Source organism: Girardinichthys multiradiatus, chromosome X, assembly GCF_021462225.1.
Source record: "Girardinichthys multiradiatus isolate DD_20200921_A chromosome X, DD_fGirMul_XY1, whole genome shotgun sequence".
Taxonomy (NCBI): domain Eukaryota; kingdom Metazoa; phylum Chordata; class Actinopteri; order Cyprinodontiformes; family Goodeidae; genus Girardinichthys; species Girardinichthys multiradiatus.
In genome coordinates, this window is record NC_061817.1 from 17,810,189 (window position 1) to 17,825,192 (window position 15,004).

General features: G+C 41.2%; 1 protein-coding gene across 2 annotated transcripts; it reads right to left on the reverse strand.

Moving 5' to 3' along the window:
* Nucleotides 1–2,719: 2,719 nt before the first annotated feature.
* On the reverse strand, nucleotides 2,720–11,276 carry LOC124862372 (general transcription factor IIF subunit 1-like). 2 transcript variants are annotated; one of them, XM_047356247.1, is made up of 14 exons: nucleotides 11,121–11,276; nucleotides 10,641–10,694; nucleotides 10,414–10,460; nucleotides 10,205–10,277; nucleotides 9,877–10,070; nucleotides 9,517–9,687; nucleotides 9,189–9,394; nucleotides 8,932–9,082; nucleotides 6,254–6,309; nucleotides 5,905–6,036; nucleotides 5,748–5,818; nucleotides 5,356–5,497; nucleotides 5,108–5,246; nucleotides 2,720–3,206 (listed from the first exon to the last, which is right to left on the reverse strand). In XM_047356247.1, the coding sequence occupies exons 2-14, from the start codon at nucleotides 10,650–10,652 to the stop codon at nucleotides 3,002–3,004; spliced, it is 1,599 nt and encodes a 532-aa protein (XP_047212203.1). In that variant the 5' UTR covers nucleotides 10,653–10,694; nucleotides 11,121–11,276; the 3' UTR covers nucleotides 2,720–3,001. The 2 variants fall into 2 exon arrangements, with proteins under 2 accessions (XP_047212203.1, XP_047212202.1); XM_047356246.1 differs by having other exon boundaries at nucleotides 5,739–5,818.
* Between the last annotated feature and the right edge of the window lie 3,728 nt (nucleotides 11,277–15,004).

Below are 15,004 nucleotides of genomic sequence, written 5' to 3' on the forward strand. Positions count from 1 at the left end.
TTTTCTTCTAAAACCTGATTATTTTGAAATAATATTATTAAATCCACCTCAATCCAGCTGTATTCTGACAACTATCAGGGAAAAACGTTCCACACTAACCAGGTTCAAGAGTCTTGATAGTAAAAATAACTTATAGGTAGATACCAGAAGCTCAGATTTTTTTAATATGGTAAATGGCCTGCAGGTGTATAGCGCTTTATCAAGTCCCCAGAGACCCCAAAGCACTTTACATAACAAAATTAATATAACTTTTTTTTTATAACAACATACTATGTAAAGGTAACGTCATTTGAAACCAACCCACATCTCAACCAGCAGGTGGCAGCAGCATGTTGGGGAAGCTAAAAATAATAGAGTAAAATCATTAATTTTACCAAAGGCAGAGAATGTTTCTGTTTAATTATTGTGTAAAAAAGGGGGGAAAGGATGAAATATAAAGGTTTGCCCTCAGATACTTGAGCCCTCTAGGAATGTGCTGTGATCATTGCTTTAAATTGTGTTTTAATTCTCCTTTTTAAGCAAATGAAAAGTATTTTGTTCACATGAAATCGGTTTTAGGTTAACTTCATGAAGAATTGCTTCTTAATTAACTCAATCTAAATTTTGGTATTGTGTATGCAGACTGACCTTAAACATGCAATGTTCCCTAAATGAATCAGTCTGTCATGCCTAAAAGTTAACAAACAAGGATGCAGCTGTTTTTGCAGAAAATTTCAGCAACGTGACACAAAATGTGCCAATAAACACTGCATTCCCTCTTATTGTGCTAATATAAAAAAATGCAAAAAAAATAATTGATATGACAAAAACCTGTATGCATTGGAAGCCATTCCCTACCTAGATACAGGGGTTTGGACAATGAAACTGAAACACCTGTCATTTTAATGTGGGAGGTTTCATGGCTAAATTGGACCAGCCTGGTAACCAGTCTTCATTGATTGCACATTGCACCAGTAAGAGCAGAGTGTGAAGGTTCAATTAACAGGGTAAGAGCACAGTTTTACTCAAAATGTTGAAATGCACACAACATTATGGGTGACATACCAGAGTTCAAAAGAGGACAAATTGTTGGTGCACGTCTTGCTGGCGCATCTGTGACCAAGACAGCAAGTCTTTGTGATGTATCAAGATCCACGGTATCCAGGGTGATGTCAGCATACCACCAAGAAGGACGAACCACATCCAACAGGATTAAATGTGGACGCAAGAGGAAGCTGTGTGAAAGGGATGTTCGGGTGCTAACCCGGATTGTATCCAAAAAACATAAAACCACGGCTGCCCAAAGCACGGCAGAATTAAATGTGCACCTCAACTCTCCTGTTTCCACCAGAACTGTCCGTCAGGAGCTCCACAGGGTCAATATACACGGCCGGGCTGCTATAGCCAAACCTTTGGTCACTCATGCCAATGCCAAATGTCGGTTTCAATGGTGCAAGGAGCGCAAATCTTGGGCTGTGGACAATGTGAAACATGTATTGTTCTCTGATGAGTCCACCTTTACTGTTTTCCCCACATCCGGGAGAGTTACGGTGTGGAGAAGCCCCAAAGAAGCGTACCACCCAGACTGTTGCATGCCCAGAGTGAAGCATGGGAGTGGATCAGTGATGGTTTGGGCTGCCATATCATGGCATTCCCTTGGCCCAATACTTGTGCTAGATGGGCGCGTCACTGCCATGGACTACCGAACCATTCTTGAGGACCATGTGCATCCAATGGTTCAAACATTGTATCCTGAAGGCGGTGCCGTGTATCAGGATGACAATGCACCAATACACACAGCAAGACTGGTGAAAGATTGGTTTGATGAACATGAAAGTGAAGTTGAACATCTCCCGTGGCCTGCACAGTCACCAGATCTAAATATTATTGAGCCACTTTGGGGTGTTTTGGAGGAGCGAGTCAGGAAACGTTTTCCTCCACCAGTATCACGTAGTGACCTGGCCACTATCCTGCAAGAAGAATGGCTTAAAATCCCTCTAACCACTGTGCAGGACTTGTATATGTCATTCCCAAGACGAATTGATGCTGTATTGGCCGCAAAAGGAGGCCCTACACCATACTAATAAATTATTGTGGTCTAAAACCATGTGTTTCAGTTTCATTGTCCAACCCATGTTCATGAGCCCTTAGGTGGGAGCTGAAACAATTCCCTGCAGAGGCAGTTTGGTTTCAAGCAATAACATCTAGAGCAGCAGCATATATCAAATTGCAATGGTCATCACAATATCAGTGTGTGCCACACAAATGCAAAGAACTCTCTTGGTTGCAACATTAGGTCAGGATACTAAGTTTCAAGTGTCAGGCCTTTACACTCTGCATGTCGATAATGTTTGGCCAGCTGGATAGACTCTAGCTGGCCTTAAAGTCCAAACCTGTTGCATATTTTTAATTGAAAGAAAATGTGGGTAAATCATAATGGGTATCATTGTTCCAATGTTCTGCATTATTATCTTTATTTACATACTTTCCTAATATTATTCATCTCCCAAAACATCGTGTTCATCTGATTTGTTCAGAGGCTAGTTTTAGGCTTTTATCACTCTTATTTTATATGTAAAGTACATTTATTTCTAAATCTGATTTGTTCTTTTATATACTATTGTAAAAAAAAAAACTAAAAGGAGCATTTTACTATATCACAATCTGGACAAATTTCCCTTTTTCCCCTCATAAAATGAAAAATGTATGTACACTGAGCCAAATCAGTGAGAAAAACTAGTCAAGTTTACATTTTATTAGAAGCGTTCTGACTTGTAATTGAAAACATCGTTTTTACTAAAACATTACCACAGTTCTGGCTCCATGGTTTCAGGCTCAACTAAATTAAGAAAGTTTAACAAAAATACATCAACAACTGTATTCTTCAGACAGCTGAAGGTAAATCTGCTTGTGGCATGTTACAGAGTGAGCACAACCTTTGTTATCCCTTCTGTCCAAGGATCAGGAGAGATACTTCTTCGCTATGGTTTTAGCGTTATTCCCACCCCGACTGCTTTGCTGCTTACTCTGTAAGGTAGAAGTGCATTTTGTCATTGACCATCTTGCGCTCTGGATTGAGGCGCTTCAGGATCTGTGCGAGCACGTTGACTGTCTGCTCACTGCTCAAACCCGTGCGCTTGGTCTGGAACTTCTTCAGCAAGTCTTTGGTGGTCATCGGCTTACGGATCAGGTAGCGACGGACAGCTTCCTCCGTCAGCTGCACATCACTGTGAGGAAAGAATTTAAACAGAGGCCTCTCTTCAACTTGTTTTATTAGATTAAAAGGTGCATCTATTTGACTTACGTTGTCATCTTTGTAAATTGTGATGGGTTTCAATGCATGTCAAATGAAATATTAATAGTTCCTAGTTTATTGACCCTAAATGTTTAGCAGTAGGTCAGTGACTTCTTTTTCCAGGAGCAGGATGGCGTTTACCCCATGGAATTTGGCCAAAATGTCAAAATCAACAATAATGTGTTTTAATACTGCATAGTCCCTTATACAGGTCCTTCTCAAAATATTAGCATACTGTGATAAAGTTCATTATTTTCCATAATGTCATGAAGAAAATTTAACATTCATATATTTTAGATTCATTGCACACTAACTGAAATATTTCAGGTCTTTTATTGTCTTAATACAGATGATTTTGGCATACAGCTCATGAAAACCCAAAATTCCTATCTCACAAAATTAGTATATTTCATCCGACCAATAAAAGAAAAGTGTTTTTAATACAAAAAACGTCAACCTTCAAATAATCATGTACAGTTATGCACTCAATACTTGGTCGGGAATCCTTTTGCAGAAATAACTGCTTCAATGCGGCGTGGCATGGAGGCAATCAGCCTGTGGCACTGCTGAGGTCTTATGGAGGCCCAGGATGCTTCGATAGCGGCCTTTAGCTCATCCAGAGTGTTGGGTCTTGAGTCTCTCAACGTTCTCTTCACAATATCCCACAGATTCTCTATGGGGTTCAGGTCAGGAGAGTTGGCAGGCCAATTGAGCACAGTGATACCATGGTCAGTAAACCATTTACCAGTGGTTTTGGCACTGTGAGCAGGTGCCAGGTCGTGCTGAAAAATGAAATCTTCATCTCCATAAAGCTTTTCAGCAGATGGAAGCATGAAGTGCTCCAAAATCTCCTGATAGCTAGCTGCATTGACCCTGCCCTTGATAAAACACAGTGGACCAACACCAGCAGCTGACACGGCACCCCAGACCATCACTGACTGTGGGTACTTGACACTGGACTTCTGGCATTTTGGCATTTCCTTCTCCCCAGTCTTCCTCCAGACTCTGGCACCTTGATTTCTGAATGACATGCAGAATTTTTTTTTTTCATCCGAAAAAAGTACTTTGGACCACTGAGCAACAGTCCAGTGCTGCTTCTCTGTAGCCCAGGTCTGGGGAATGCGGCACCTGTAGCCCATTTCCTGCACACGCCTGTGCACGGTGGCTCTGGATGTTTCTACTCCAGACTCAGTCCACTGCTTCCGCAGGTCCCCCAAGGTCTGGAATCGGCCCTTCTCCACAATCTTCCTCAGGGTCCGGTCACCTCTTCTCATTGTGCAGCGTTTTCTGCCACACTTTTTCCTTCCCACAGACTTCCCACTGAGGTGCCTTGATACAGCACTCTGGGAACAGCCTATTCGTTCAGAAATGTCTTTCTGTGTCTTACCCTCTTGCTTGAGGGTGTCAATAGTGGCCTTCTGGACAGCAGTCAGGTCGGCAGTCTTACCCATGATTGGGGTTTTGAGTGATGAACCAGGCTGGGAGTTTTAAAGGCCTCAGGAATCTTTTGCAGGTGTTTAGAGTTAACTCGTTGATTCAGATGATTAGGTTCATAGCTCGTTTAGAGACCCTTTTAATGATATGCTAATTTTGTGAGATAGGAATTTTGGGTTTTCATGAGCTGTATGCCAAAATCATCCGTATTAAGACAATAAAAGACCTGAAATATTTCAGTTAGTGTGCAATGAATCTAAAATATATGAATGTTAAATTTTTATCATGACATTATGGAAAATAATGAACTTTATCACAATATGCTAATATTTTGAGAAGGACCTGTACTTAGTTTCAGACCCAAACACCTGTTTTCCTTCTATTATAATTAGACTGTACCTTGAGCTTGGAGTGGATTTGCCTGATGGGGGTTGCGGCGTGCTCTTCCCAGAGGGGACAGGGCTCTGACTGCTGGGCTCCAACTTCAGCCTTTTGGCTGCCGGTGAGTCAGTAGCCGGAGTCTGAATTTGTCTTTTCCCTGATGGAAAACGTGATTATCAGTCTTCATCATAAGCATGTTGTGTTTCTCATTTAAATCCAGACTTTGTGTCAGTTTAAACATTTTTGCTGATTTTCAAGTGGCACACCTTGCTCCAGCTTGCTGGCAGCAGCGCGCAGTGTGCTGGAGGTGGAGGCAGAGTCGATGGATGGCGTCCCCGGACGACTGCCTGTCCTGGAGCTGCCTGCGGAGCCACGTCCACCAGGCCGTTTAGGAGGTGTGCGCTTCTTCTGCGTGGAGCAAAATGAAAGACACCTTTCGTTAGAATAAAAGCAAACATGCAACAAACTACAAATATGAAACCATTCACACATTTCACATCCGCAAACCTAAAAATTGCTCCGCATACTTCAAGTCTTGCAGTATCAACAAATAACTGTCTATATTCAACATAAGTAAATGATTCAAAAAGTAGATAATGATTCATGAACTAATACTGACACACACACACACACACACACACACACACACATTGACCACCATGAACAAAGCAGAAGCAGTCTCTCCCTCAATGTCACTGTCATCAGAGCTGTCCGATTCGCCGCTGCTGTCTATAACGAAAACATCACAATAAAATATAACTGAACATTTGGCTATTTTTATGATACCTTTCATAAAAAACCTAACAGGGTTTCACCTTTTTTCTTCTTCTTTTCCATCTGAACCGGGGTTTTCTTTCCTTCCTCCTCCTCTTCTTCCTCTTTTGCTTCATCTTCATTCTGTTTCTCCTCCTCGCTCTCTTCCTCACTCTCTGATACCTCATCAATACCTACACATTTATTGATTTTCAGACAAAAACATGAATGTTTGACACAGCCTTGGAAGTCATCTTGCAGTGATTTTAATAGCAACTCAAAACAAACAAATCACAGGCAGAATTATGTCATTCATATTTAATAAATCCAGGGAAAACTACTTTTAGTTTTAGTAAACGCATTATGCATTGATTGAATCCAAAATTTCAGGCTTTTTGAGACCGTTGCTACCTTTAGGGTGCTCCTCTGCTTTGCTGGGCCTTTCATGTGTTGGCTCTTCATCTGAGCTGATGGGGGAGGGGGGGGGGGGGGACAGACAGAAAAACATGAACACCGATCATTTTCAAAAGGAAACTAAAAATACCTCATCCCTACACCCAATGCTGGTTCTAAGTGGAGTGGTGATTAAGAATGAGGAATGGGCCTTAAATCAGGATCTAGATACTGCCATATAAATGAACTGAGAGCAAGGCCCAGAGACACAAATTTTGTCTCTTCTAATCCTGCAATCAACAATGGATTATTTTAAAACAGTCAAAATGAAGCCACTATTTTGATAAAATAAGAACAGTTTAGATTTATACTAAGACCTGGCTTTTTTCAAAAATTCACAAGGGAGTGGTTATTACTTTGAATCAGATTTTACTTGGTACAGTTTCTAAAAAATTGTAGACAGTCATTAAAAAAAGCAAAGAAAAATCAAGGGTCTGACAATTTTTTTATCTTTGTATTTTGCTTTCCTATTGCATACTCGTACTCGTACTCGTTGTCTTCTGCTTTATCCGGGACCGGGTCGCGGGGGCAACAGACTCAACAGAGACACCCAGACGTCCCTCTCTCCAGACACCTCCACCTGCTCCTCCGGGGGGAGCCCAAGGCGTTCCCAGGCTAGCCGAGAGACATAGTCCCTCCAGCGTGTCCTGGGCCGTCCCCTGGGCCTCCTCCCGGTGGGACGTGCCTGGAACACCTCCCGAGGAAGGCGTCCAGGAGGCATCCGGTATAGATGCCCGAGCCACCTCAACTGGCTCCTCTCAATGTGGAGGAGCAGCGGCTCTACTCCGAGCTCCTCCCGGATGGCCGAGCTCCTCACCCTATCTCTAAGGGAGTGCCCGGCCACCCTACGGAGGAAGCTCATTTCAGCCGCTTGTATCCGTGATCTCGTTCTTTCGGTCATGACCCAAAGTTCATGGCCATAGGTGAGGGTAGGAACGTAGACCGACCAGTAAATTTAGAGCTTTGCTTTTCGGCTCAGCTCTCTCTTCACCACAACGGACCGGCAGAGTGCCCCCATTACTGTGGCAGCCACACTGATCCGTCTGTCGATCTCCCGCTCCATTCTTCCCTCACTCGTGAACAAGACCCCGAGATACTTAAACTCTTCCACTTGAGGCAGAAACTCCCCTCCAACCTGAAGAGGACAAGCCACCCTTTTCCGGTCGAGTACCATGGCCTTGGACTTGGAGGAGCTGATCCTCATCCCAGCTGCTTCACACTCGGCTGCAAACCGCCACAGTGCATGCTGTAGGTCTTGGCTAGAGGGGGCCAGCAGGACCACGTCATCTGCAAAAAGAAGAGACGAAATCCACTGGTCCCCAAACCCGACCCCCTCCGGCCCTTGGCTGCGCCTAGAAATCCTGTCCATAAAAGTTATGAACAGGACCGGTGACAAAGGGCAGCCCTGCCGGAGTCCAACATGCACAGGGAACAGGTCCGACTTAGTGCCGGCAATGCGGACCAAACTCCTGCTCCGCTCGTACAGGGACCGGATGGCCCCTAATAAAGGGCATTTGACTGTGTCACGAGGGACACAGTCAAATGCTTTCTCCAGGTCCACAAAACACATGTGGACCGGTTGGGCAAACTCCCATGAACTCTCGAGTACCCTGTAGAGGGTATAGAGCTGGTCCAGTCCTATTGCCTATTGCATACTGTGCTTTATAAAAATTGACAGTTTGTGTTCTTCATTGTAATTTGTGAAAGATCTCCCTAATCATATGCTTATCTATCTCAATCATTAGCAATTAGAAGTTCATTTTCAAAAGACAGAACACTTACTCTAATTTATAAAAATTAAAAAGGAGCTCTGTTTAGATTTTTATGAACTCTTATAACACGAAGAACTGCACCTAAACATCGCAACGGCAACTAGAATAGGCACCACTGCGGTAATACACAGCAGCATATTATGGTATATCTTTGATCTAGATATACAAAGATGATCATTTTGATAAGCAACTCATGGGGATAAATACATACAAACCCTTGGTGACTTTAACACTAAACCTGATTATATGTTGGACCTAAACCAGCAATAAATCATTTATTACTGTACTGGGCAGTATGCAATGAGTGAGCACTAGGGCTGCACGTCATATGAGATAATACTTAAATAAATAAACATGTAAAAATGTAAGAAATGTCTTTCTGCTTTGGATTTACAGCAAGTGGTGTTTTGTCACTGAAACAACTTAGTTTCTCAACACCTACACCAACTTTTACCTTCTACATTTGTTTAAGCTACATTCAGCAAGTGTCAGCAAATCTATTACAGATATAGCATGAATGCATAGTATTTAAATCATTAGCTACCCTTTATTAAAGTCCAAGCAGTTCTTTGTGATATGCATATTGCATACAGTGATACTGTGATAAGGATAGATCTATGATATATTGTGCAGCCCTAGCATCCAACAAGAAATGTCTTCATAAATGTTTTAGTTTTATTTAGAGTTTGATTAAGTCCTTAATAGAGGTTTCTTGTATGTTCTGAATTCAAGTGCAGCTTTCCAAACAAGCATTTAAATGCCACCAGGGGGTAATCTCAAAATCATGCAATCTGACATGTGAGACAGTCTTGATTGTGTTTAGTGTTGCTGGGATGGTAAAGGAGGGAATCTTAGTGATCTGACCTGCTTTCCTCTGACATATAATCCACTTCTACACCCTCATAATCTCCATCATCGCTATCTTCAAGGGCATCCTTATCATTCCTCTTTTGCTTCTTCTTCTTTGCTTTCCCTTTTCCTGAATTTGTTTTCATCTTTGCCTTGCTTTCTCCATCTGTTGCATAAAATGAGAGGGCCCAAACAGAGAATATTCTCAAAACTCAGATTTAATAGATAAAATATTGATGAATATGTAGGTTTACAATGTGCTTTTTCCCTACCTTCTCCCATGCTGCTGTCACTGTCATCACTGCTCATCTCCAGGTCCTCATCTAGGTCGTGAATACGCAGGTCGCCACCTTTCCCACCCCCCTTCTTTTTCTTCTTCCCACCTTTTTCTGTCTCATCCTCATCATCCTCACCATGCTCGTGCTCCCGCAGGCGTCTCTGAAGCATAATGCTGAAGTGGTTTACAACCTTGTTCCGCCTGTAAAATGAGAGGCGCATGTAACTTAAATGTTTTTTTTTTCATGCAAGAATATATATTTTATGTGCTAATTTTTCCAAATTGTTTTTAAATTTCAATTTTAATTTACTCCTCCCCCTCACCTGCCCCACTCTTCTTCGGCTTCTTCAGCAGTTAGCGTTCGATGCTTCGCCTGCTGTGTGAAGTTATACCACCCATGAACTGGAAAGGCTTCAAAAGCTCCATCCAGACACTGTGTAAAAATGTAGTAGGATGCATTTTCTGTAACTCCACCCTTCTTTATGCCTTTAAACCTGATATAAGAAGAAACACAAGCAAAGAAAAGAAGAAAACATAAGCTGAACTATGAACATTAAGGTTGCATAATTAGTGCAAAAATGTTTTTCACAAATTTCAACAAGAATACTTTGTAACACAATTAAGCATAAAAAAAATGATACTTTTAAAAATTGTAAAGCTTTTTAATTTAGTTAATCGCTAACCTCCTGCCAGCTTTGCCATTGACCTTTAGGATCCAAGGCTGGTCCTCCACTTTGAACTCTCGGGTCACAATTCCAAACTTTTTTCGTCGAGCCTCCTCACGCTGTTTTTTGCCAAATTCGCTGCCTGCGCCGCTCTCCGCTGTTTCCTCCTCCCCATATATTCGCCGAGCACTCATGTCTCTTTCCATACGTGCCTGGGAAGAAAGAAAAGGAAAAGCTACAAACGGACATTGAGGTATATTTTCATTTCTCATCATTTTAATATTTTGGTATCTCTTGAAATTATTTTTAAATGATCCAATTATCATCTAGGGAAATAAACGCCCACCTGTGTCCAACTTGAACAGTTGACTTTATCCCCTGCATTGAAAACCATTATATTGTACTTTTTGGTGGTGTTTCTAAAGCAAAAACAACCAAAATAGAAACAAAACCATACTCAGTTCCATTTTTATCAGAGTCAGATAAGTCACTTTCAGATAAAAGTAAAACCTTATACTTTACAAATTGTTAAAAGCATATTTGTCTGTTACTCACTTGGGGACTCTCACAGTGTACTCTGTGGTTGAGGAGCTGCTGCCAGCCTGTAAGATAAACAGGCATTTCGTTGCCCTTTCTGAAACTCAGGAGTTGATTGTGTAAGTGTATTTAATTTAGAGTTTAAGTGTTATGATGCGTTCTTATAATAAACTACATGTGTCAAAGTGGTTAAAAGGAGAAGAAATGTGAATTTGCATTTTATGAGAATAAAAGTGATTATTTACCAGGGACGTCATGGTCAGCGATCCACTGCTGGATTTATCAAGAGCTGATTCAGTCTAGTATAATACATAAAAAAGTATAATACATAATACACAACAACAACAAAAAACAAACCATAAAGTTGACATGATTAGCATGCATGACGAAAACTGAGAAACGAGCCTCGATTCAACTTAAACACTTTCTCGACCCACATGTTTTGGCATAACACAAATTGAAGCTAAATGTTGCTACAGATCTGAATGAAATACCAAGAATAAAGGAGACGCCAAATAAATCAAATTATGGAATCCACATTAAATGCACACTACGCAACCTATTACAGCAATGATGAATAACAGCACACAATATAAACGGCTTTACCGTTAGCAACTGATGCTAAAATGGTTAGCACTTAGTGATTAACCAAAACTGAGGCCATTAGCTGCGGACTGTCCTGAACTTTAGATTAATTGGTATAGTTCTGCTTCAAACTCACTCACCTTGGCGTGAAACAAAGATAGTCGAATTTATACACAGTTTTAAGACATGAAACTGGACATAGTAAGTAGCATATCACTGTACAGATCAACTAGGTGCAGCGGGTTCCGTTCATAAGGACGGTCGGAAACAACTAGTCACAAATGGTTCCGCACTAAACAGGTGTTGTGCGAAATTCTGTTCCCCTGAAATATTCTGTTCCCCCCCTGTGTCGGGAGCGCGCACTGCAGCCAGAGAGGCGGATCCGACCGTCTTCACAGCTTTTCTGATCAATTTGTCGGTAAAACGACGAAACGTATTCATGTCAATGTTGTTACTTAATTTTTAATCAACAGCTCCTAGAAAAAATAAATAAATAAATACAAAATGAACCTGGTCTTGTGAGGTTGTTTTTGCACAGTTTCGTGTTGTTTGTCTTTTCCAACTTGTGTCATGTTCACTTTAACCTGACGGTCATCAGTCAGCCACCAAACACTGTTTTCCAACACGTCGTGTTTATTTCTACTTTTTTATTACTGATATAAAACAATGGATGCTCACTCTGTTGGCTTCCTGAAGAGATGAGAGTGTAGCTTATTTTTCTGGTAAATCGCGTTCTAATGTAAAATATGACAAAATACTGGATTTATAAAAGACATTTTACTGCTTTGATAATGGTACTGTCTGATGTTATTTTGTTTAAAATAATCTGCTCTAGTATTATTTAAGTATTTTACATATTCCTATATTAAACATACTGTCCCTGTCATGTATGAGAACATATTTCCTCTCTTTTAAAAAGAGGGGAAAATATTTATAGGAACATCATAGAGGAACACAGTATTCCAGCCTGACGCTCACACCTCGTAATGTTTTGTTGCCCCATGGGACAGGGATTAACCAATCACCTTATATTTTGAGTGGGTCATTCCTCACATCATGTGGACACATTTACTCTTTATTTGCCTGAATTACGGGGGGGGGGGGGGGGGGGGGGGGGGGTGACAGAATATTTCAGACAGCTGAATAATCATTTCCCCCTCTATAACATAGGAACAAATTATATTTTCAACTTGTCCTTCACTGTGTTTATTCCTCTCATCATGGACAACAACTCCTGTGAATTTGGAAGGACACTGAAGGACTTGTTGAAAAAAGAATAACCATTTATGCATCAATTTTTAAAGTAACCCATTGTCATTTTTTGACATGTCTAGTAGTTTTTGTTTGTGTGCTTTCCAGACATTGCTTGAATCTGGTTTTTGGTTACCGGTGTTTTTATATTTTCGCTTGTGATGTCAAGACAGTTACTTTTCTATTGAACATTCTCGTATTTTCCCCCACATATTGTTAAATCTATGTTTGATCTTCATTATCTTATGAGCATCCATAGTTAAGTTCTGTTTGATTCAGAGTTTTCCTACTTTTTCATTCAATATTAGACCAGCCCTGAGTTCCTATTTTCATATAAAACAAATTTTATTCAGTACAAAAACAAACAGGCCATTGGTACTTGTTTCTTCATTCACATTGTATTTATATCAGAACTGGGATATATTGACATGTGCTGATCTTAATAAAACTAAAAGTCAAACACTGTATTTAATCATTTACCTTCTAGGACAACTCTAAGGCATGCAGTGAGTAAAAAAAGTAAAACAATTCCTGGGCATTCACGGGTAGGAATAGTTGAACTTAATTTCTTTAACCAAATCATTTGGCTTGCTAAATAACTTCATATTCATGTGGTCTCTATCAGGCACACCATCCACTTTGTGAAGGAATAAAACAAATATTTTCCAGTCACAGTTCACATTAGTCTAGAATACCGGTGTACCACTGCTAAAATAATCAAGCTTTTTCTTAGAATGTCCATCCACGGTCTTTGCCCGCTCATGCATGGTTGAAGGGGGCTGGCGTCTATCTTCAGCAGACCCTGGACAGCTCCTCGGTCTGTAGCAGGGAAACAGTCTACTCATAGTCTATTAGAACATGCAAAAAGAAACAACAACTTCTGGCTGGGATTAAAGCCCAAGACCTTTCTGCTGCGGATACACGGATACAAGCGGCTGAAATGAGCTTCCTCCGTAGGGTGGCCGGGCACTCCCTTAGAGATAGGGTGAGGAGCTCGGCCATCCGGGAGGGGCTCGGAGTAGAGCCGCTGCTCCTCCACATCGAGAGGAGCCAGTTGAGGTGGCTCGGGCATCTATACCGGATGCCTCCTGGACGCCTTCCTCGGGAGGTGTTCCAGGCACGTCCCACCGGGAGGAGGCCCAGGGGACGGCCCAGGACACGCTGGAGGGACTATGTCTCTCGGCTGGCCTGGGAACGCCTTGGGCTCCCCCTGGAGGAACTGGAGGAGGTGTCTGGAGAGAGGGACGTCTGGGCGTCTCTGCTGAGTCTGCTGCCCCCGCGACCCGGTCCTGGATAAGCGGAAGACGACGAACGAACGAACGAACCTTTCTGCTGCATTGAGACAGTGCTAACAATTTTGGCACAATACAACTCACTCCCTAGAATTTTTAAAATCAATGTCTATTTTCTTGGTTATGTAACTGTTTTTATGATTCGGAAATGAGAAAAACATTTTAGTTATATATCTACCAGTTATTTGTCTTCGATCCATCTATTACCTAAACCCCCCTATCTATGGAGAGTCCCTGGGGGCACTGCACACTCATAATCTTAAGGCATATTTAGAGTAACCAATTAAAATACATGTTTGTTTGTTTTTTTACTGTGGGAGTGAGCTGGAGTAAACCCACATACTAACAGGAAAAATATGTATACTCCATGCAGAAAAAGCCTATGCTGGAATTTGAACCTAGAATCTTCTTGCTGCATGGTAGCAGTACTAACTACTGCACTACAGTGCAGTCCTAAGATATGGTACATTGAAATGCCAAATGCGAACATTACTGAGTGTCTGTGTTGATAGATAAATTTGTTATGCTACAAGTTCAGTATCATGGATATGCAATGGAAATGTATTTATATCCTCTATGAGGGGAGTATGTATTTTGATTCTGATGGGCATGGTTACCTCAGAAGTGAATAGAGAGTTTATAAAACTTTTAAAGTATTTTATATTACCTCTGTCATACTAGAGGTATTTCATAATGTACTCAAGGTTTTCTATTCCTGTTTAAATTCATATAGTACATTTTCTTTTCTTCTAGTGTAGTACTTCTGTCTTTTGTGTGTTTGTGTTGTCTTTTCAAATCCCCAGTTGGTTGTGGCAGATGGCAGCTCATACTTCTTTCCACTTTTTCCACATTCATGTTCAGTATAAGGGGTTGCTGCAAAGCTAATAAACTGTCCACTGTTGCTACATACTCGTTCAGGAGAAAGGATTTTGCTACAAAATCAGTCATTCGATGCAGTCATTTGATGCAACTGGCTGGACTTTGACTTCGTCAAATCAATGCCATGTGCTTCCATAATTGACTCTCCGAGCTACACCATTTAACATCCAGTTTTTGAGTGAAAATAGTAAGTATGAAAACATTTCAACTTACGTTGTCTTGCAAAAGTTTGCATACCCCACTAACCTTTATTTCAGATTTTTCTTTAAACTTTGTGGCATACATGTGTTTTAGAAAACTTGCTCATAACCTTGAACACACCCTACCTACAGGGACACATTGTGGCAGCATCATGAGGGAATTCTTTACATGATAAGAACAGGGGAGCTGTTCAAAGTTTATGGAAAGACGGCTGTAGTTAAATACAGTGTAATACAGGGAAAAAAAACTGTACAAGGGTGCTACAAATTTGAGACTTGGGCAAAGTTTCACCTTCTAACAGGACAGCAACAACAATAAAATGGTTTAGATCAAAGCACTCTCACATGTTAAAATGGCTCACTTAAAGTCCAGGCCTAAATCCACCCAATAATTTGAGGGAG

Excerpts from the sequence above, each read along its gene's own strand:
- LOC124862372 (XM_047356246.1), bottom strand. Across the intron at positions 5,498-5,738 it reads CTTTGTTCATGGTGGTCAAT|AAGAAGCGCACACCTCCTAA; the intron begins GTGTGTGTGTGT and ends TGCTCCACGCAG. Across the intron at positions 5,247-5,355 it reads TGCCAGCAAGCTGGAGCAAG|GGAAAAGACAAATTCAGACT; the intron begins GTGTGCCACTTG and ends GTTTTCCATCAG.